Here is a 20,430-nt window from a genome sequence, read left to right on the forward strand (position 1 = left end):
TGCACCATGTCACAAAGCTCGAATAATTTCAAATCGGTTTCTTGAACATGACAATGAGTTCACTGTACTGAAATGGCCCCCAGAGTCACCAGAACTCAACCCAATAGAGCATCTTTGGGATGTGGTGGAACGGGAGCTTCGTGCCCTGGATGTGCATCCCACAAATCTCCATCAACTGCAAGATGCTATCCTATCAATATGGGCCAACATTTCTAAAGAATGCTTTCAGCACCTTGTTGAATCAATGCCACATAGAATTAAGGCAGTTTTGAAGGCGAAAGGGGGTCAAACACAGTATTATTATGGTGTTCCTAATAATCCTTTAGGTGAGTGTATATCCTTTGCATCAAATGAATCATATCACATGTTCTGTATGTGGCCTATAGGATGCAATTTTAATACTATTAGTTGTAGAGGTATTTGCATGGGTATTCGCTGGGGTATTTGCTGAGGTGTTTGCTGGTGTATTTTGGAGGGGTATTTGCAGTGGTATGTGCTGGGGTATTTGCAGGGGCATTTGTTTGGGTATTTGCAGGGGTATTTGGTGGGTATTTGCTGGGGTATTTGCAGGGGTATTTGTGGAGGTATTTGCAGGGGTATTTGCATGAGTATTTGCAAATACCCCTGTCCAAATTTAAAGCATTAGTGTTTTTGACTTTGTAGATGATTTAAACAGACACTACCCAGGAAAGCATGGATTGTAATGTGTCCACTGCTAATGTAATGGGCAAAGTGGCCGTAAATAATCTCCCAAATCCACATTTTGGGTAATTGCTGGGAAATTTTCCAAAACACTCTCTGCTTGCTTTTTCCTCATGGCTGCTTGCTCTGGCAACCTCAACTTATTGGAGAGCAGCTATCTTTGATACTTGCAATTGTATACATTTTATCTATTAAATTAATCTGTTACACTAATTGACAAAGTCCTTGGAATCATCTAAAAAACGGGTTGAAAACCAGTTCCACCAAATATCTGGTCGCACCCTGTTGCATTTAATTTAGGCTCTAATATTTATATGATTATGACGGCAACATTTTATATAACATTTTATTGTGCCCTAAAAATGAAAACGATTGTTACAGTATCTCATTTTCATGCCAGTCCAGCAGGTGGCGATAATGCAATTTGTTTTTAATCGTGCGCGAACGAGAAGTCACCGGGAGTCACATTTTTGTTACACCCGGATGTTTTCGTTTGTGATGTAATGAGAACAACGCAGTAGAAATAACTAATAGGCTTGCATAATATAAAAATGTCGAAAATACAGTTATTGAGGGTTTTTTTGAGCGAGAGGTTAACAGCTGCCGCTGAGGAAATATTCGGAGTTGTTGAAAAAACGGTAGCCGAGTATCAGGATGAAGTGTTCCGTCTCCAGAGGCGGCTCGACATTGTTCTTCAACCTGAAATTAAGGGTGAGTGTATGCCTTAATCAGTTAAAGACTTGTTCTCTTATCAATTAACACTAGGATAGGATGACATGTTGATTGACATAGAATCACCTTTCATTCGGCAAGTACATTTACACACTCCGAATTTGACTTGGTAAACACCATTTAGAGATAGAATATACAAAATCTACACTAAGTGCACTTTGATTTTATAGATGAGGCGCTACAGAGTGTATGAATGGTATGGTGAATATATCATGCACATGGGTTAAATGTAAAGGTAGCCTGTGTAGAGAGATGAACAGAGATTGAGTTCAGAGGTAGTGCATCTGTTTAATTTACAGTTTGGGGGTGGCTTGTTGTGGTGAGAATAGTCCTATTTCAGACTTCATGGCAGGTGACTTGGATTCTTTGGTTATGATTGACATGTACTGTCTGCCCCCTGCAGCCAGGATACTTTTGGTACTTTTGTCACCTTTTATTTCTGTCCGTTTGAACACTTTTATATGTTTAAAACCACCTGACAATAACAGCACTGTCAGTGTTCCAGCTAGGGGTCGACCGATTGTCAGCCTGGCCGATAATTGGATCCGATATTCATACTATTTACAATAATCGGAATCGTTCATTTGTCTGATATAACTGCCTAATATATAGATAATACTTTTAAATGTGCTTCTCTGGCATCTCTCTGAATGGTTTCTGCTTGTATTGCTAAATGTCCCGCCTGCAGAATTATCAGATTGGTTATACATCACAAGTAAATAGCCAATTAACAGTGTATAACATATTTGTGAGAGATATGTGGGAAAGAAGAACGCAGAGAGATGTATGGCTGAGACGAGAGGTAAGAATGCTGACGTTGCTTTAAACATCACAATAATCTAAACTGAAGATACAACAAACATTACCCTCATTGTGATCTTTTTCTTATGATGAAAATACCCTGTTTATTTTTTGTGGACCAACATTACTCCACCGAAAATGTCTGAACTAGTGTTTTGATGTAGCTACTAGCAGAAAAACGGACAGAAATGTAATAAGCCCCCTCAAACCCCTCGTTTAATAAGACAAACATGATAAATAGGCACATCTGATATGCAAACGTCCCTGCCTAATGCACTTTTGTTGCAGTAAAATATAGCTAACGCTGATGTTTGAGTTTATTTATACAGTGATATTTTTTTGCAACAATGTCAGTGCGAATGCAACTAGATGGCTAACATTCTTAATATGGTACTGTAACAATAAATAACAGAATACGCGCCCGTATTTGCTTTTGAATGCTTTTACTTGATGGTAGCTAGGTTTAGCAAAATTAACATACATTTTGTTAATGTTAAAGATCTCACCTCCGTTGTGAGGAAATTCTGTTGCCTATCGTTTGCACTTTACTATACTGGCTACCTAGCAAACTACATGAACGTGCATGTTACACCAGTAGCTAACTTTGCGTCTTGAATTAATTAGCGTTACTTGACTGCGATAGCTAGTGTAACTTAAACACGTTTTTATGTTTACTGTTAATTTGGTCAGCTGACTAGCAGAAAACCTGACATAACGTTAATTCTTGCATGTCACTTATACCAAGGCTGGTCAAACTCTAAGCATGACGCAATTGTAAAAATACTCCACCCAATAATAATGCTGTTTGGTTCCCTGTTATGATGTTAATTTATTACGTTCATAGAATTGGAACCAAAATTACACACAAAGGATTTCCAATGTTTTTGTGCTGTAATAAGTGAAGCATTTTTGTGCTCTGATAATGTAAGCATATTTTAGTTCTTGGACCCTCTTAACTTTCTCTTTTTAAACCCCTTTCATTGCCAATGGCTACACCACAGAAAAGTTACAGAAACGTTTTACGAACCGGATTCCAAAAAAGTTGGGACACTGTACAATTGTGAATAAAAACAGAATGCAATGATGTGCAAGTTTCAAATTTCAGTATTTTATCCAGAATACAACATAGATGACATATCAAATGTTTAAACTGAGAAAATGTATCACTTCAAGGGAAAAATACGTTGATTTTAAATTTCATGGCATCAACACATCTCAAATAAGTTGGGACAAGGTCGTGTTTACCACTGTGTGGCATCCCCTCTTATTGTTATAACAGACTGCAAACATCTGGGGACTGAGGAGACAAGTTGCTCAAGTTTATGAATAGAAATGTTGTCCCATTCTTGTCTAATACAGGCTTCTAGTTGCTCAACTGTCTTAGGTCTTCTTTTTCGCACCTTCCTCTTTATGATGCGCCAAATGTTTTCAATGGGTGAAAGATCTGGCCTGCAGGCTGGCCATTTCAGTACCCGGATCCTTCTTCTATGCTGCCATGACATTGTAATTGATGCAGTATGTGGTCTGGCATTGTCATTTCGAAAATGCAAGGTTTTCCCTATGGATGGGAGCATATGTTGTTCTAGAACTTGGATATAACTGTCAGCATTGATGGTCCCTTTCCAGATGTGTAGGCTGCCCATGCCACACGCACTCATGCAATCCCATACCATCAGAGATGCAGGCTTCTGAACTGAGCGCTGATAACAACTTGGGTTGTCCTTGTCCTATTTAGTCCGGATGACATAGTGTCTCAGCTTTCCAAAATGAACTTCAAATTTTGATTTGTCTGACCACAGAACACTTTTCCACTTTGCCACAGTCCATTTTAAATGATCCTTGGCCCAGAGAAAACGCCTGCGCTTCTGGATCCTGTTTAGATATGGCTTCTTTTTTGACCTATAGAGTTTTAGCCGGCAACGGCGAATGGCACGGTAGATTGTGGTCACCGACAATGTTTTCTGGAAGTATTCCTGAGCCCATGTGGTGATTTCCATTACAGTATCATTCCTGTAAGTGATGCAGTGCCGTCTGAGGGCCCGAAGATCACGGGCATCCAGTCTGGTTTTCCGGCCTTGACCCTTACGCACAGAGATTGTTCCAGATTCTCTGAATCTTTGGATGATATTTTGCACTGTAGATGATGATAACTTCAAACTCTTTGCAATTTTTCTCTGAGAAACTCCTTTCTGATATTGCTCCACTATTTTTCGCCGCAGCATTGGGGGAATTGGTGATCCTCTGCCCATTTTGACTTCTGAGAGACACTGCCACTCTGAGAGGCTCTTTTTATACCCAATCATGTTGCCAATTGACATTATAAGTTGCAAATTGGTCCTCCAGCTGTTCCTTATCTGTACATTTAACTTTTCCAGCCTCTTATTGCTACCTGTCCCAACTTTTTTGAAATGTGTAGCTCTCATGAAATCCAAAATGAACCAATATTTGGCATGACATTACAAAATGTCTCACTTTCAACATTCGATATGTTATCTATATTCTATTGTGAATTAAATATAAGTTTATGAGATTTGTAAATTATTCCATTCCTTTTTTACTCACAATTTGTACAGTGTCCCAATTTTTTTGGAATCGGTTTTGTACTTTAGTCATTCATTTTTACAGGAAAGAACCCTGACAAAGATTGTAAAGAGTAAAATTTACCTGATTTGGGAAGCTATTTAGTTAATTATTTTCATCTATATGAAATTTAAGTTTCCAAGAAATGCTGCTAGGAGCTCCCCTGTACTTTATTCTTCAAAATATGTTTAAACTGTTCTGTTTTCTATTATTTTATATTACAGTAAAAAAATATATATCAGCTCCAAATATTGGTCATTGTTCTCCATGATCACTTATAATCAGTATCGGAATCGGCCCTGAAAAAATCATATCGGTCGACCCCTAGTTCCAGGCCACCATTTTATGTGATCATAAGTATTGGGACATTTGGCTCACAGGTATTTCTAATTGATCAGGTGTTTCCTGTTGCATTGATTATTCATGCATGAAAGAACTGAGAATGTGTATTCTCAGTTCAATCCTATTCTTTTGCCTTTGGTGTCTGTGTTTCAGTAGACATAATAGTACACAGTTTGCAGGGTCCTGAAAAAGAAAGAAATCACTAATGTCTTCAGCAATCAGCAAACAAAACGGTCGGCCAAGGGAAAACAACAGCAGTTGATGACAAAATTGACCAGGGCTGTGTAAAAATCACCAACAACTTCCGGAATGCTGGGAAGAAAATGTCACAATCTACTGTTTCCAGAGGACTTTGGCAGCGGAATTAGAAAGGCTTCATTGCAAGACGCAAATGTCCGATCAGCACCAGAAGCAGAAATAAGAATTTAATAAAACATTTACCACCTCATCTGTGAGCATGGTGGAAATAGTGTCATGGCATGGGCACGCATGGCCTCCTCTGGGCTTACTCATCTTTACTAATAATGTGACAAATGATGGCAGCAGCCTAATAAAGTCTCATAAAATATTTTAATGAGGAGGAACACTGCTTTGCTGGCCTGTGATGTCTGAGGGAAATGAGATACAAGCTAGTTCATGCAGACTAACCCTCTTGAGTGTGGCACACCATCAATTCACATCCTAATATATTTGTCTCCGGTTGAGTGTCCCGGTTCCTACTGCGTATTGCGGTGCTGTGGTTGGTGCTGTCCAAAACAGTTTTTTTTTTTGCAGGTGTGTCTGAATGAGGTGGGAGTGTAGGTGTGCATATAAAAGTTGATGATGCAAATATATATGGTTTACAGATAAGGAATGTCTGCTGGTGTAGATGGTTTACAGATAGGGAATGTCTGCTGGTGTAGATGGTTTACAGGTAGATAATGTATTTTCTCCTATGGCTGGACACCCACCCCCCTAAAGACAAATATTGTATTTATAAATTTTTTAACACCTTGGTGGGTACAACATCATTTCAAACATGATTGGAATCGTTTTGATAATTGTATCTAAGCCCAATTATTATCTTTGGTTCTGTAAAACAAAACACAACAGTATATTTGAACGTGAAGATGAGTCAGCCACTGTCTCAGTTCATTTATAGTGGGTATCGCATCAGGGCTCTAACTTCTCCAAACTGAGAAACACTTTTTTTTTCTGGAGTAATTGACTCAGCTTGTTTTTCCTGAGTTCGCAGTTGTATTGACTACACAGTCTGCCGTAATAATATGACATTGTAGCAATGCTCAATATAATTTACATTTGTGGAGTTTTCAGGATACATTTTTTTTTTGGCCTTTTTGCGGACGAACCGGTCAGGCTGTGGGTTTACATTTCATTAAGTTTCTGTTTCATCTCTTCCTCCAGACCTCCAGCAGCTCAATATCTCTGTCTCAGAAGCAGAGCTTCCCCCTGAGCAGCAGCACAGTGAACTGGAGTGGAGACCCAGTCATGGACAGGAGGACCCAGAGTCCACGCAGATTAAAAAAGAACTGGAGGAAATCTGGAGCAGTCAAGAGGAAGAGCAGCTTCAAGGGCTGGAGGAAGATAACAGTGACTCTACTCCTGCCTTTGTACAAAGTAACCATTATGAGGACCCAACTAAGCCCTCATATTTTTATGAAGCCCACAAGGAAGATAAAGGTGTCAGAGACCCACTACCCAGTACTACAACTGAACAGATCAAAACAGAACCTGATGTAGAGGACTACAGAGAATCCGAACCAACCAGTGTCCCTCAACACCCCACCATAGTAAATCCAGAATGTTCTGCAGCTCAGAGTGAAATGGGGGTTGTAGGTAGTATGGAGAAACATTTTGATCAGGTCCAATCAAAGAGAACAAATATGTTAAAAGGACAAGTCTCACATATTAATACTACGGGTTCCAAATCCTCAGATTTATTTCTCCTGAAATCACCCAGTCAAATGAATGCTACTCCCTGTTGTAAAGTGTGTGGAAAGTCATTTCATCAAATGGGTTCATTATTTAAACACATTCAAATACATACAAAGGAAAAAGAAAAACTCTGTGGAGTGTGTGGGAAGAATATGGAGTCCACAGAAAGTATGAAAGATCACCTCCAAACTCACATTGCAGCTAGGTTTTGTTGTAATTTCTGTGGTAAATTCTTCACTCAGAATGGAACATTAAAAACCCACATGAGGATTCACACTGGAGAGAAGCCATATAGATGTCCCTACTGTTGCTGGGAATTCATCACTGGCGGTGATCTAAAAAATCACATCAGGATTCACACGGGAGAAAAGCCATTTTGCTGCCCTGATTGTGGCAAATCATTCACTCGGAGTGGACATCTAAAGAGACACAGGAGAACACACACAGTGGATAAATAATCCTATTACAGTCTGTGGAAAATGATTCAGCTCCAGGAATGATGTGAAAAAGTACATAGAATTTTAGTTGTCATATTGTATTTCTCTTCTGATTGTGGCACAGACATCAACCTGCTTGGACATCCATAGATACGTGATGAACCACACTGCAGACAATAGAAATCATTGTCATCTGTGACAAGGGATAGGTGGGAACTTTGAGGAGTCATGGGGTAGAGACTATTTACATGCACTGATTGCAATACGCAGTATATTTCAAAACTCCTAAAAAAGTTCCATTAACAACAGTCACTTGGTGAAAACATGACATTGTGTGATCTGAGGAAAGGTCTGGAGACAGAAGATGGAGAGTCACATTGTAAAGTTCACTGTGAAAGGAGACAATCCCCAGGACAGTAGTTTAGGGTGAATAAGATACGACTGTTTAAATAGAATAACTCCTCACTACTTGTTTACAGAGAGCTCTTAGTGGATTTCTGAGCAACCGAGGGCCCGCCTCCTTGTTTATAAGATGACACCGAAGTTGTGTTTTTGTTTTGATGTCTTGTCAATATGTATAATATTGACTTTTCTGTTTCATCTCTTCCTCCAGACCTCCAGCAGTTCAATATCTCTGTCTCAGAAGCAGAGCTTCCCCCTGAGCAGCAGCACAGTGAACTGGAGTGGAGACCCAGTCATGGACAGGAGGACCCAGAGTCCACGCAGATTAAAAAAGAACTGGAGGAAATCTGGAGCAGTCAAGAGGAAGAGCAGCTTCAAGGGCTGGAGGAAGATAACAGTGACTCTACTCCTGCCTTTGTACAAAATAACCATTATGAGGACCCAACTAAGCCCTCATATTTTTATGAAGCCCACAAGGAAGATAAAGGTGTCAGAGACCCACTACCCAGTACTACAACTGAACAGATCAAAACAGAACCTGATGTAGAGGACTACAGAGAATCCGAACCAACCAGTGTCCCTCAACACCCCACCATAGTAAATCCAGAATGTTCTGCAGCTCAGAGTGAAATGGGGGTTGTAGGTAGTACGGAGAAACATTTTAATCAGGTCCAGTCAAAGAGAACAAATATGTTAAAAGGACAAGTCTCACATATTAATACTACGGGTTCCAAATGCTCAGATTTATCTCTCCTGAAATCACCCAGTCAAATGAATGCTACTTCCTGTTGTAAAGTGTGTGGCAAGTCATTTCATCACATGGGTTCATTATTTAAACACGTTCAAACACATACAAAGGAAAGAGAAGGTGGTGTTTGTGGAAATACATTTCATCCTGCAACAAATATGGAAGCCCCCACCCCAACTCACACTGCAGCTATGTTTTGTTGTCATGTATGCGGTCAATGGTTCAGCAAGAACAGTACATTGCTTATGCACCTGAGGAGCCACACTAGGGAGAAATATTTGTCTTGCCCTGTTTGTCGTACGTGTTTCAAGCAAAGTGGTAATCTGAAAAGGCACATGAGGATTCACACAGGGGAGAAGCCCTATTGTTGTTGTCATTGTGGCAAAGGATTCAACCAGAGTGGAAGTCTAAAATCCCACATGAGGAGCCACACAGGAGAGAAACCGTTTCAGTGCACTGATTGTGGTAGAGAATTCAGCAATAGTAGCAATCTAACAAAACACACCAGGATTCACACGGGAGAGAAGCCATTTTGCTGTCCTGAATGCGGCAAATCATTCACACGGAGTGGACATCTGAAAAATCACATGGCGACTCACACAGTGGAGAAATAATTTCAAAGCAGGCTTATTTTTATACATTCAACTCTTAATTAAACTCTAGGAAATACAGTATCTCACAAAAGTGAGTACACCGCTCACATTTTTGCAAATATTTTATTTTATCTTTTCATGTGACAACACTGAAGAAATTACACTTTGCTCCAATGTAAAGTAGTGAGTGTACAGCTTGTATAACAGTGTAAATTTGCTGTCCCCTCAAAATAACTCAACACACAGCCATTAATGTCTAAACTGCTGGCAATAAAAGTAAGTACACCCCTAAGTGAAAATGTCCAAATTAGGCCCAATTAGCCATTTTCCCTCCCCAGTGTCATGTGACTCGTTAGTGTTACAAGGTCCCAGGTGTGAATGGGGAGCAGGTGTGTAAAAATTTGGTGTTATTGCTCTCACACTCCCTCATACTGGTCACTGGAAGTTCAACATGGCACCTCATGGCAAAGAACTCACTGATTATTGTTGCTCTACGTAATGATGGCCTAGGCTATAAGAAGATTGCCAAGATCTTGAAACTGAGCTGCAGCACGGTGGCCAAGACCATACAGCGGTTTAACAGGACAGGTTCCACTCAGAACAGGTCTCGACCAAAGAAGTTGAGTGCACGTGCACAGCGTCATATCCAGAGGTTGTCTTTGGTAAATAGACGTATGAGTGCTGCCAGCATTGCTGCCGAGGTTGAAGGGGTGGGAGGTCAGCCTGTCAGTGCTCAGACCATACGACCACACTGATTCAAATTGGTCTGCATGGCTGTCGTCCCAGAAAGAAGCCTCGTCTAAAGATGATGCAAAAGAAAGCCCACAAACTGTTTGCTGAAGACAAGCAGACTAAGGAGATGGATTACTGGAACCATGTCCTGTGGTCTGATGAGACCAAGATAAAATAATTTGGTTCAGATGGTGTCAAGCTTGTGTGGCGGCAACCAGGTGAGGAGTACAAAGACAAGTGTGTCTTGCCTACAGTCAAGCATGGTGGTGGGAGTGTCATGGTCTGGGGCTGCATGAGTGCTGCCGGCACTGGGGAGCTACAGTTCATCTGTGGGGCATCCTCATTTGGAAGGGGGTGGAGCGCAAGGTCTCTAACATCCATCAGCTCTGTGATGTCGTCATTCCAGTGGCAACCTGTGAAGCTCTGGTGAACCAAGAGGGTTAAGGCAGTGCTGGAAAAGATTGGTGGCCACTCAAAATATTGACACTTTGGGCCCAATTTGGACATTTTCACTTAGGGCTGTACTCACTTTTGTTACCATCGGTTTAGACATTAATGGCTGTGTGTTGTGTTATTTTGAAGGGACAGCAAATGTGAGTGGTGTACTCACTTGTGAGATACTGTATATGAAAATATACATTTTAAATCACAGAGAGCATGTATATTGTTTATTAACTTTTGGACAGGAATCAACCCTCTTGGAAACCCATAGATACATGATGACCCACACAGCAGACAATAGATATTATTGTCAACTGTGATGTATTTTTGAAGAATATTATGATGATCCATACAGGGAACAGTACGTTTGAGATACACATTAGGACTCAGGGTAGAGCCGATTTAGATGAAATTATTGCAATATGTGGTATTTTTCAAAATAACAATCATGTTTTTGTCTAGTTAATATGTGGAAATACACTCACCTAAAGGATTATTAGGAACACCTGTTCAATATCTCATTAATGCAATTATCTAATCAACCAAACACATGGCAGTTGCTTCAGTGCATTTAGGGGTGTGGTCCTGGTCAAGACAATCTCCCGAACTCCAAACTGAATGTCAGAATGGGAAAGAAAGGTGATTTAAGCAATTTTGAGCGTTGCATGGTTGTTGGTGCCAGATGGGCCGGTCTGAGTATTTCACAATCTGCTCAGTTACTGGGATTTTCACACACAACCATTTCTAGGGTTTACAAAGAATGGTGTGAAAAGGGAAAAACATCCAGTATGCGGCAGTCCTGTGGGCGAAAATGCCTTGTTGATGCTAGAGGTCAGAGGAGAATGGGCCGACTGATTCAAGCTGATAGAAGAGCAACTTTGACTGAAATAACCACTCGTTACAACCGAGGTATGCAGCAAAGCATTTGTGAAGCCAGAACACACACAACCTTGAGGCGGATGGGCTACAACAGCAGAAGACCCCACCGGGTAACACTCATCTCCACTACAAATAGGAGAAAGAGGCTACAATTTGCACGAGCTCACCAAATTGGACAGTTGAAGACTGGAAGAATGTTGCCTGGTCTGATGAGTCTCGATTTCTGTTGAGACATTCAGATGGTAGAGTCAGAATTTGGCGTAAACAGAATGAGAACATGGATCCATCATGCCTTGTTACCACTGTGCAGGCTGGTGGTGGTGGTGTAATGGTGTGGGGGATGTTTTCTTGACACACTTTAGGCCCCTTAGTGCCAATTGGGCATCGTTTAAATGCCACGGCCTACCTGAGCATTGTTTCTGACCATGTCCATCCCTTTATGACCACCATGTACCCATCCTCTGATGGCTATTTCCAGCAGGATAATGCACCATGTCACAAAGCTAAAATCATTTCAAATTGGTTTCTTGAACCTGACAATGAGTTCACTGTACTGAAATGGCCCCCACAGTCACCAGATCTCAACCCAATAGAGCATCTTTGGGATGTGGTGGAACGGGAGCTTCGTGCCCTGGATGTGCATCCCACAAATCTCCATCAACTGCAAGCAGCTATCCTATCAATATGGGCCAACATTTCTAAAGAATGCTTTCAGCACCTTGTTGAATCAATGCCATGTAGAATTAAGGCAGTTCTGAAGGCGAAAGGGGGTCAAACACAGTATTAGTATGGTGTTCCTAATAATCCTTTAGGTGAGTGTATTTCTCATTACATTGGTTTTCATGTTGGTATTTTACCACAACGTGTGTTATATGCCTTTCACCAAGTGTTGACATGAACAGAGGATTCACTGCACATTTTAAATGAGTCAGATGTCATAAACCATGTTTAGGGGAAATTACATTCTTTATTATATTGTCTTACATATTTAGATCAACATTTAGACACATGGTTTAATTTCTGAAGTGAACCAATTCATAACAAATTATCTTTCTGAATGTTTTTTTCCCTCCAAAATATGTAAGTTATCACAGAATAAAAATTGATAACCTGTTTATTGTATAGTGTCTTGAACTCCTCTCTTTCCTCTGACAGCATCCATTGTACAACTCTGACATGTTAAAGACATTGAAATATTTTACATGTTTATTTAATCATATCAGTGCTGAATGCATCTAAAGCATGACTGCCAAATCAAGTGTAATTTTTTTTAAGGCACATTACTTGACCATAATTATTTGTATTTGATGTTATCAGGTGCCCCTTTGCTGTGTTTAGGACTATTCGTTATGAAAAAAGGTAATTTCTAGTCCTTTCCAGCAGGTGGCGATGCAGCAAAATGTGCACATCTGATTGCAATTGTTTTACTGTGAAACCGGATGCCTTTTTCTTCGCTCACGCTAAATCCTAATGGGTCGCCGCCACAAGTAATATAAACATTGCCATCAAGCTAGGTTCTATACATTGCATTATCCAAACATGTCGAAAATACATTTACTGAGAGCTTTTCTCAACGAGAGATTAACAGCTGCTGCCGAGGAGATATTCGGGGTCGTTGAAAAAACGATATCAGAATATCAGGAAGAACTTGTCCGTTTACAGAGTCTGCTTGACATTGTTCTTCAACCGACGATAAAGCTACACAGAGCAGGTAAAGTATGTTATAGCGTCTTTTCATTTGAAACTTCCCTTTATAGAACACAAGCTCCATGTGAGATGTACTACATTTGTTTTGGAGAAAGCATTAATAGCCATTGCAACTTAAATGATACTTGAAGAATCAGTCCCCGGGTTAGTTTCGTTATGAAAGAACAAGATTGTACTACATTGCACTGATTTTGTTCTTGATTCCGATCCACGTTTTAGAATGGCAGGGGAAATGTTTGGCGGAATTGCAGGAATTCTACACAACGGACTTAGGTTGTAAGGGAGCGTCAACAAGGTGCATCATCCACATTTTCTAATCTCAGCAACTACACCTATAAACCTCAAACCAATGTTTAACTATTCAGATATTAAGAGAAGAGGCCTGCTCTTCATATATTGCTAGATTGTTTTGTAAATATAGAAAATAAAATACAAAATACACTTCACTGTTCTATTTTTCCCTCTGACGAATAGAATGTGATCAGGGAGGTGTTGAATTTCCAAGTGATTTTGTCATATAAGTATTTTTAGAAATATCGTGAGTTATATTTTGGAAAACAAAAGGCTGTGCAACATGCACCTGCATGTAGGAAATAATTTAGCATTAACATTGTCTCAGTCACATGTTGAGAAAACTATTGAATTGAATTAAATACATAAAATGTTTCAGGTGTGTAACTGGGAAAGCAAAGGCTGTGCAATGTGTGGCCAATCCCTCTGAAATATACCACATTGATTTGAAGCATCTAGGTCATGTAGTCCGACACCTATTGTCATTCTAAACTGTACATTTCGTTTTCATGTGTTCATAGAAAAATATATACAAATCTATATTAACAAGCAATATATAAAGAGAAGCCAATTTCCCTTTCTTTCTGAACAGTTAAACATTGGTTTGAGGTTTACAGGTGTAATAAAAGAGCTTTTGAGATTCGAAAATGTTGATGATGCACTTTGTTGACTCTCCCTTGAGATGTTCATTGGTTATGTCTAGAATGCCTACTATTACTCCATAAATGTCTTCTGCCACATTGAAACGTGAGTCGGAATCGAGCTATTGAGCTTTGAATGTCTGAATATCTGTCAGATGTCGCACTCGTCATACTTTGTTTCGTTTACTGGCTATTCTGTTGGCCTTAGGATCTTTACTATTAACATGAATGGCTATTTAACTCGTTCCATAGATAGCTTGTTAATGTTTCGTTATTGTAATGTTTCTGCATTGTGGAACAGCGTGGAGACTTGAATTCAGTAACGACTATTTATGAACTGCTAGTACAGGCTATGTCCATACACCCGACTGTCATACCGACTCCTACTCAGTCCAGGGGTGTAAAAAGTACAAAGTAGAAGTACTCGGCTGTGTTCACCAGTTTTGGGAAGTTACAAGGGTTAAATGACCATGTAAACAGAGTTCATAACTCATCAGTGTCCTTATTTGATAATTTACACTCTTCCTTTTTATTTAATTGATCACTAGTTAGTTTTTAACTCCCTTTACCTGGTTATTTAGATCTTAATTAGATACTTCCCATAAGTGGTGAACACAGCCGAACCCAGTTGAGTACTTTTACTTTGTACTTTTTACACCTCTGACTCAGTCTTACGGAATATACCCACTAGGTGTCACTAAGGCGAACTTGCATTGTGACTATGGTGTAGTAAACGAGCAGTGTTAAGTCACAGCATTACAGGTATGAAGAAACTAGAAAACATAGATACAATATCTATCAGTATTACTAGTGATGGCCAATCGAGGCTTCATTAGCATTATTTTTGCAGCAGGATATTATGCTGGTAGCACTCAGATTTTCTTTATCACAATAAAAGCCATAATTGAAATGTATAAGGCAGTATAGTTAAAAATCTAGTCTGTGAAAAAGAATATAATTGGAACGGACATTTAAACATAAAATGTACAGACAAGATTGTCTATATGAACTTATATATTTCAATGGTGGCTTTTATTTTGAAAAAGAAAATCTGAGTTGGCACTGCTAGCATAATATCCTGCTGCTAGAAGAACGGTAATGAAGAATCGAATGGCCATCACTAACGATAACTGACTTTTTTGTCAAGTGAAAAGACGAGAGAAACGTGATGACCGCGAAGTGTTTGTCTATCCTGATCAAATCCTAATATCCACCAGAACCATTTTATTTTAGGCTTCCTATTATTTAGGAATAATAATGCATAATGCGTTTTGACTGATGCAGAAGTGGAACGCAGACCTGTTTTGTTCCTAAGCATGACGCTATTTAACAAGTCACTAACATTCGCTCTCCTTTCCCGGCACTGCTTTGGCTGTCCGCAAAAAACGTTTTAAATAATTACATGACCATTTCCAGAAACTTTATTTAGAAAGAATACTTGTCAATCGGCCGATTGAATGTGCCTCGCTAAAACAACCGCGTTTTATCCAGGGTATCCCAGTTTCTGCCTTTCCAATGAGGGTGGCATTGTAGTTCATGTATTCACACGAGACATTTCACAAGTAAACCGCAGTTGTTGCATCTGCTCTTGGGGATAAAAGCCTGGTTATAACTGTGTTTTAAAGCTTATTTGATAGCAAGGGACACATTAAAATCGTATATTGGTTAAGTACTGTATTAATTCTGGACATTATATTGTTGATCTTAATTCCGAAATGCTAACGCTTGTTTGATTATGGATTTCATGGACTAAGCTACATTATCTTTTTCTCCAGAACTCCAGCAGCTCACTATCTCAGAGTTTCCCCCTGAGCAGCAGCAACACAGGGGGCTGGAGTGGAGCCCCATTCATGGGCTGGAGGACCCAGAGCCCAGGCAAATTAAAGAGGAACTCCAGAGATGTCCAGAGGAAGAGCAATTTCAAGGGCTGGAGGAAGATGACTGTACTCCTGTTTTTGTAATAAGTGACCATTATGAGGACAATACTAAGTCCTCACATCTCTATCGAGCTCAGACGGAAGGAAATGGAGACAGAGACCCACTACCCATTACTACAACAGACCAAATAAACACAAACCCTGATGGAGAGGACTACAGGGAAGCAGAACCAACCCATGTCCCCCATACCCTCACCGTAGTCAATCCAGAATATTCTGCAGCTTCCAGGGAAAAAGGTAATGTATGTGGTATGGAGAATGGAGATCTGTTACATTTTAAGCAAGTCAAATCAAAGAGAACAAAGATGATAAAAGGACAAAGCTCACAAATTAATACTATGGATTGGAAATCCTCACATTTTTCTCTCCTGAAATCACCCAGTCAATTTAGTGCTACTTCCTGTTGTGGTATGGTGTGTGGCAAGTCCTTTCATTACATGGGTTCATTATTTAAACACATGCAAACTCATACAAAGGATAAAAAAGGTAATTGTGGTTCTTGTAGAAAATGTTTCTGTCCACAGAAAGTATGAAAGATCACCTTCAAATGCACATTGCGGCTAGGTTTAGTTGTAATTTCTGTGGTAAATTCTTCACTCAGAATGGAACTTTAAAAACCCACATGAGGACTCACACTGGAGAGAAGCCACATAGATGTCCTTACTGTTGCAAAGGATTTATCAGTGGCGGTGATCTAAAAAATCACATCAGGATTCACAGGAGAGAGGCCATTTTGCTGCCCTGATTGTGGCAAATCATTCACTCGGAGTGGACATCTAAAGAAACACAGGAGAACACACACAGTGGATAAATAATCCTATTACAGTCTGTGAATTATGATTCTGCTCCAGCAATGATGTGAAAATGTACATAGAATTTCAGTTATCATATTGTAATACTCTTCTGATTGTAGCACATCAACCTGCTTGGACATCCATAGATACGTGATGAACCACACTGCAGACAATAGAAATCATTGTCATCTGTTACATGGGAAATGTGGGAACTTTGAGGAGTCATGGGGTAGAGACTATTTACAGGTGCATCTCAAAATATTAGAATATCATACTGTATTGATTCTGGACATTATATTGTTGGTCTTAATCAGCTAATTACTATATTGTTTCTGGACATTATATTGTTGGTCTTAATCCCGAAACACTAATGCTTGGTTGATCATGGATTTCATGCAATGTAAGGATGTGCAAGTAGTGTTTCTATCTTGATGATTACGGCTTACACCTCATGGAAATCAAAAATACAGTAACTCAAAATATTAGGACACAGAATTTACAATACAGAAATGTCAACCTGAGAGGAGCTCTTATCAGCTAATTAACTTCCTGAGCCTTCAGTACACACAACCACAATCATGGGGAAGACTGCTGAGTAGACAGTTGTCCAGAAGACCCTCATTGAAACCCTCCACGAGGAGGGTAAGCCACAGAAGGTCATTGCGGAAAGGGCTGGCTGTTCGCAGAGTGCTGTATCAAAGTATATTCATGGAAAGTTGACTGGAAGGGAAAAGTGTGGTAGGAAAAGGTGCACAAGCAACAGGAATGACTGCAGCCTTGAGGATTGTCAAGCAAAGAACTTGGGGAAGCTTCACAAGGAGTGGACTGAGGTTGGAGTCAGTGCATCAAGAGCCACCACACACAGATGTGTCCAGGAAATGGGCTACAAGTGTCACATTCCTAGTGTCAAGCCATTCCTGAACCAGAGACAATGTCAGAAGCGTCTAATCTGGGCGAAGGAGAAAAAGAACTGGACCGTTGCTCAGTGGTCCAAAGTCCTTTCTTGAGATGAAGGTACATTTTGCATTTCATTTGGAAATCAAGGTCCCAGAGTCTGGAGGAAGTGTGGAGAGGCACAGAATCAAAGTTGCTTGATGTCCAGTGTAAAGTTTCCACAGTCAGTGATGATTTAGGGTGCCATGTCATCTGCTGATGTTGGTCCACTGTATTTTATTAAATCCAGAGTCAATGCAGGCGTCTACCATGAGATTTTAGAGCACTTAATTCTTCATCTGCTGACAAGCTTTATGGGGATGCCAATTTCCTTTTCCAGCAGGACAGTGCCAAAACGACTGGTAACTGTTTTGCTGCCCATGGCATTACTGTGCTTGATTGGCCAGCCAACTCACCTGACCTGAACCCCATAGAGAATCTATGGGGTATTGTCAAAAGGGAAATGAGATACACCAGACCCAACAACACAGATGAGCTGAAGGCTGCTATCAAAGCAACCTGGGCTTCTATAACACCTCAGCAGTGCCACGGGCTGATTGCTTCCATGCCACGCCGCATTGATGCAGTAATTGGTGCAAAAGTAGCCCCGACCAAGTATTAAGTGCATCAATTAAAATACTTAGGAAACTTTTGCAGTGTTTTGAGTTAATTCTCTAAATAGAGATCTTCCGAGGTTGACATTTCTTTATTGTAATATTTTTTTTTTCCTAATATTTTGAGATACAGGATTCTTTTTTGACAATCCTCAGGACAGTAGTTTAGGGTGGATAAGATACGACTGCTTGAATCAAATAACTCCTCACTACTTGTTAACAGAGAGCACTTAGTGGATTTCTGAGCTACTGAGGGCCCGCCTCCTTGTTTATAAGATGACACCGAAGTTGTGTTTTTGTTTTGGTCTTGTCAATGTGTATAATATTGACATCTCTGTTTCATCTCTTCCTCCAGACCTCCAGCAGCTCAATATCTCTGTCTCAGAAGCAGAGCTTCCCCCTGAGCAGCAGCACAGTGAACTGGAGTGGAGACCCAGTCATGGACAGGAGGACCCAGAGTCCACGCAGATTAAAAAAGAATTGGAGGAAATCTGGAGCAGTCAAGAGGAAGAGCAGCTTCAAGGGCTGGAGGAAGATAACAGTGACTCTACTCCTGCCTTTGTACAAAGTAACCATTATGAGGACCCAACTAAGCCCTCATATTTTTATGAAGCTCCGAAGGAAAATAAAAGTGTCAGTACTACAACTGAACAGATCAAAATAGAAGCTGATGTAGAGGACTACAGAGAATCAGAACCAACCAGTGTCCCTCAACACCCCACCATAGTAAATCCAGAATGTTCTGCAGCTCAGAGTGAAATGGGGGTTGTAGGTAGTATGGAGAAACATTTTGATCAGGTCCAATCAAAGAGAACAAATATGTTAAAAGGACAAGTCTCACATATTAATACTACGGGTTCCAAATCCTCAGATTTATCTCTCCTGCAATCACCCAGTCAAATGAATGCTACTCCCTGTTGTAAAGTGTGTGGCAAGGCTTTTCGTCAAATGGGTTCATTATTTAAACACGTTGAAATACATACAAAGGATAACGAAAAACTCTGTGGAGTGTGTGGGAAGAATATCGAGTCCACAGAAAGTATGAAAGATCACCTCCAATTTCACATTGCAGCTAGGAATTCTTGTAATTTCTGTGGTAAATTCTTCACTCAGAATGGATCTTTAAAAACCCACATGAGGATTCACACTGGAGAGAAGCCATATAGATGTCCTTTCTGTTGCAGGGAATTCATCACTGGCGGTGATCTAAAAATTCACATCAGGATTCACACAGGAGAGAAGCCATTTTGCTGCTCTGATTGTGGCAAATCATTCGCTCGTAGTGGACATCTAAAGAAACACAGGAGAACACACAGAGTGTATAAATAATCGCATTACAGTCTGTGGAAAATGATTCAGCTCCAGCAATGATGTGAAAATGTACATAGAATTTCAGTTATCATATTGTATTTCTCTTCTGTTCGTGGCACAGACATCAACCTGCTTGGACATCCATAGATACGTGATGAACCACACTGCAGACAATAGAAATCATTGTCATCTGTGACAAGGGATAGGTGGGAACTTTGAGGAGTCATGGGTTAGAGACTATTTACATGCACTGATTGCAATACGCAATATATTTCAAAACTCCTAAAAAAGTTCCATTAACAACAGTCACTTGGTGAAAACATGACATTGTGTGATCTGAGGAAAGTTGTTTTTGTTTTGATGTCTTGTCAATATTATACATATTGACATTTCATCTCTTCCTCTAGACCTCCAGCAGTTCAATATCTCTGTCTCAGAAGCAGAGCTTCCCCCTGAGCAGCAGCACAGTGAACTGGAGTGGAGACCCAGTCATGGACAGGAGGACCCAGAGTCCACGCAGATTAAAAAAGAACTGGAGGAAATCTGGAGCAGTCAAGAGGAAGAGCAGCTTCAAGGGCTGGAGGAAGATAACAGTGACTCTACTCCTGCCTTTGTACAAAGTAACCATAATGAGGACCCAACTAAGCCCTCATATTTTTATGAAGCCCACAAGGAAGATAAAGGTGTCAGAGACCCACTACCCAGTACTACAACTGAACAGATCAAAACAGAACCTGATGTAGAGGACTACAGAGAATCCGAACCAACCAGTGTCCCTCAACACCCCACCATAGTAAATCCAGAATGTTCTGCAGCTCAGAGTGAAATGGGGGTTGTAGGTAGTACGGAGAAACATTTTAATCAGGTCCAATCAAAGA

The 20,430-nt window shown here is 40.2% G+C and overlaps 3 protein-coding genes across 5 annotated transcripts; all 3 read left to right on the forward strand.

The window, feature by feature from the left end:
• The first annotated feature begins 1,195 nt into the window (after window positions 1–1,195).
• On the forward strand, window positions 1,196–20,014 carry LOC114828689 (zinc finger and SCAN domain-containing protein 21-like). 3 transcript variants are annotated; one of them, XM_034288211.1, is made up of 3 exons: window positions 1,196–1,413; window positions 6,562–7,878; window positions 19,899–20,014. In XM_034288211.1, the coding sequence occupies exons 1-2, from the start codon at window positions 1,254–1,256 to the stop codon at window positions 7,548–7,550; spliced, it is 1,149 nt and encodes a 382-aa protein (XP_034144102.1). In that variant the 5' UTR covers window positions 1,196–1,253; the 3' UTR covers window positions 7,551–7,878; window positions 19,899–20,014. The 3 variants fall into 3 exon arrangements, with proteins under 3 accessions (XP_034144102.1, XP_028971144.2, XP_028971143.2); XM_029115311.2 differs by lacking the exon at window positions 19,899–20,014 and adding an exon at window positions 8,143–8,232 and having other exon boundaries at window positions 6,562–7,601; XM_029115310.2 differs by lacking the exon at window positions 19,899–20,014 and adding an exon at window positions 8,143–8,230 and having other exon boundaries at window positions 6,562–7,955.
• On the forward strand, window positions 7,964–9,413 carry LOC105029404 (zinc finger protein 774-like). The gene has a single exon (XM_029115309.2). The coding sequence runs from the start codon at window positions 8,103–8,105 to the stop codon at window positions 9,291–9,293; it is 1,191 nt and encodes a 396-aa protein (XP_028971142.2). The 5' UTR covers window positions 7,964–8,102; the 3' UTR covers window positions 9,294–9,413.
• Window positions 12,774–19,904, forward strand: LOC109616929 (zinc finger protein 2-like). Its single transcript, XM_034288210.1, has 4 exons — window positions 12,774–13,035; window positions 15,739–16,137; window positions 18,597–19,560; window positions 19,674–19,904. Exons 1-4 carry the CDS (start codon window positions 12,864–12,866, stop codon window positions 19,705–19,707), a joined length of 1,569 nt encoding a protein of 522 aa, XP_034144101.1. The 5' UTR covers window positions 12,774–12,863; the 3' UTR covers window positions 19,708–19,904.
• Window positions 20,015–20,430: the final 416 nt, after the last annotated feature.

The sequence above is a fragment of the Esox lucius genome, chromosome 19 (genome assembly GCF_011004845.1).
Source record: "Esox lucius isolate fEsoLuc1 chromosome 19, fEsoLuc1.pri, whole genome shotgun sequence".
In the NCBI taxonomy this organism is placed as follows: Eukaryota; Metazoa; Chordata; class Actinopteri; order Esociformes; family Esocidae; genus Esox; species Esox lucius.

Bases quoted from the DNA above. Each gene is read 5' to 3' on its own strand.
- LOC114828689 (XM_034288211.1), top strand. From the start codon at position 1,254: ATGTCGAAAATACAGTTATTGAGGGTTTTTTTGAGCGAGAGGTTAACA. The intron at 1,414-6,561 runs GTGAGTGTATGC...CTCTTCCTCCAG, and splicing joins TCTTCAACCTGAAATTAAGG to ACCTCCAGCAGCTCAATATC.
- LOC105029404 (XM_029115309.2), top strand. From the start codon at position 8,103: ATGTATAATATTGACTTTTCTGTTTCATCTCTTCCTCCAGACCTCCAG.
- LOC109616929 (XM_034288210.1), top strand. From the start codon at position 12,864: ATGTCGAAAATACATTTACTGAGAGCTTTTCTCAACGAGAGATTAACA. The intron at 16,138-18,596 runs GTAATGTATGTG...CTCTTCCTCCAG, and splicing joins TGCAGCTTCCAGGGAAAAAG to ACCTCCAGCAGCTCAATATC. The intron at 19,561-19,673 runs GTATAAATAATC...TTCGTGGCACAG, and splicing joins CACAGGAGAACACACAGAGT to ACATCAACCTGCTTGGACAT.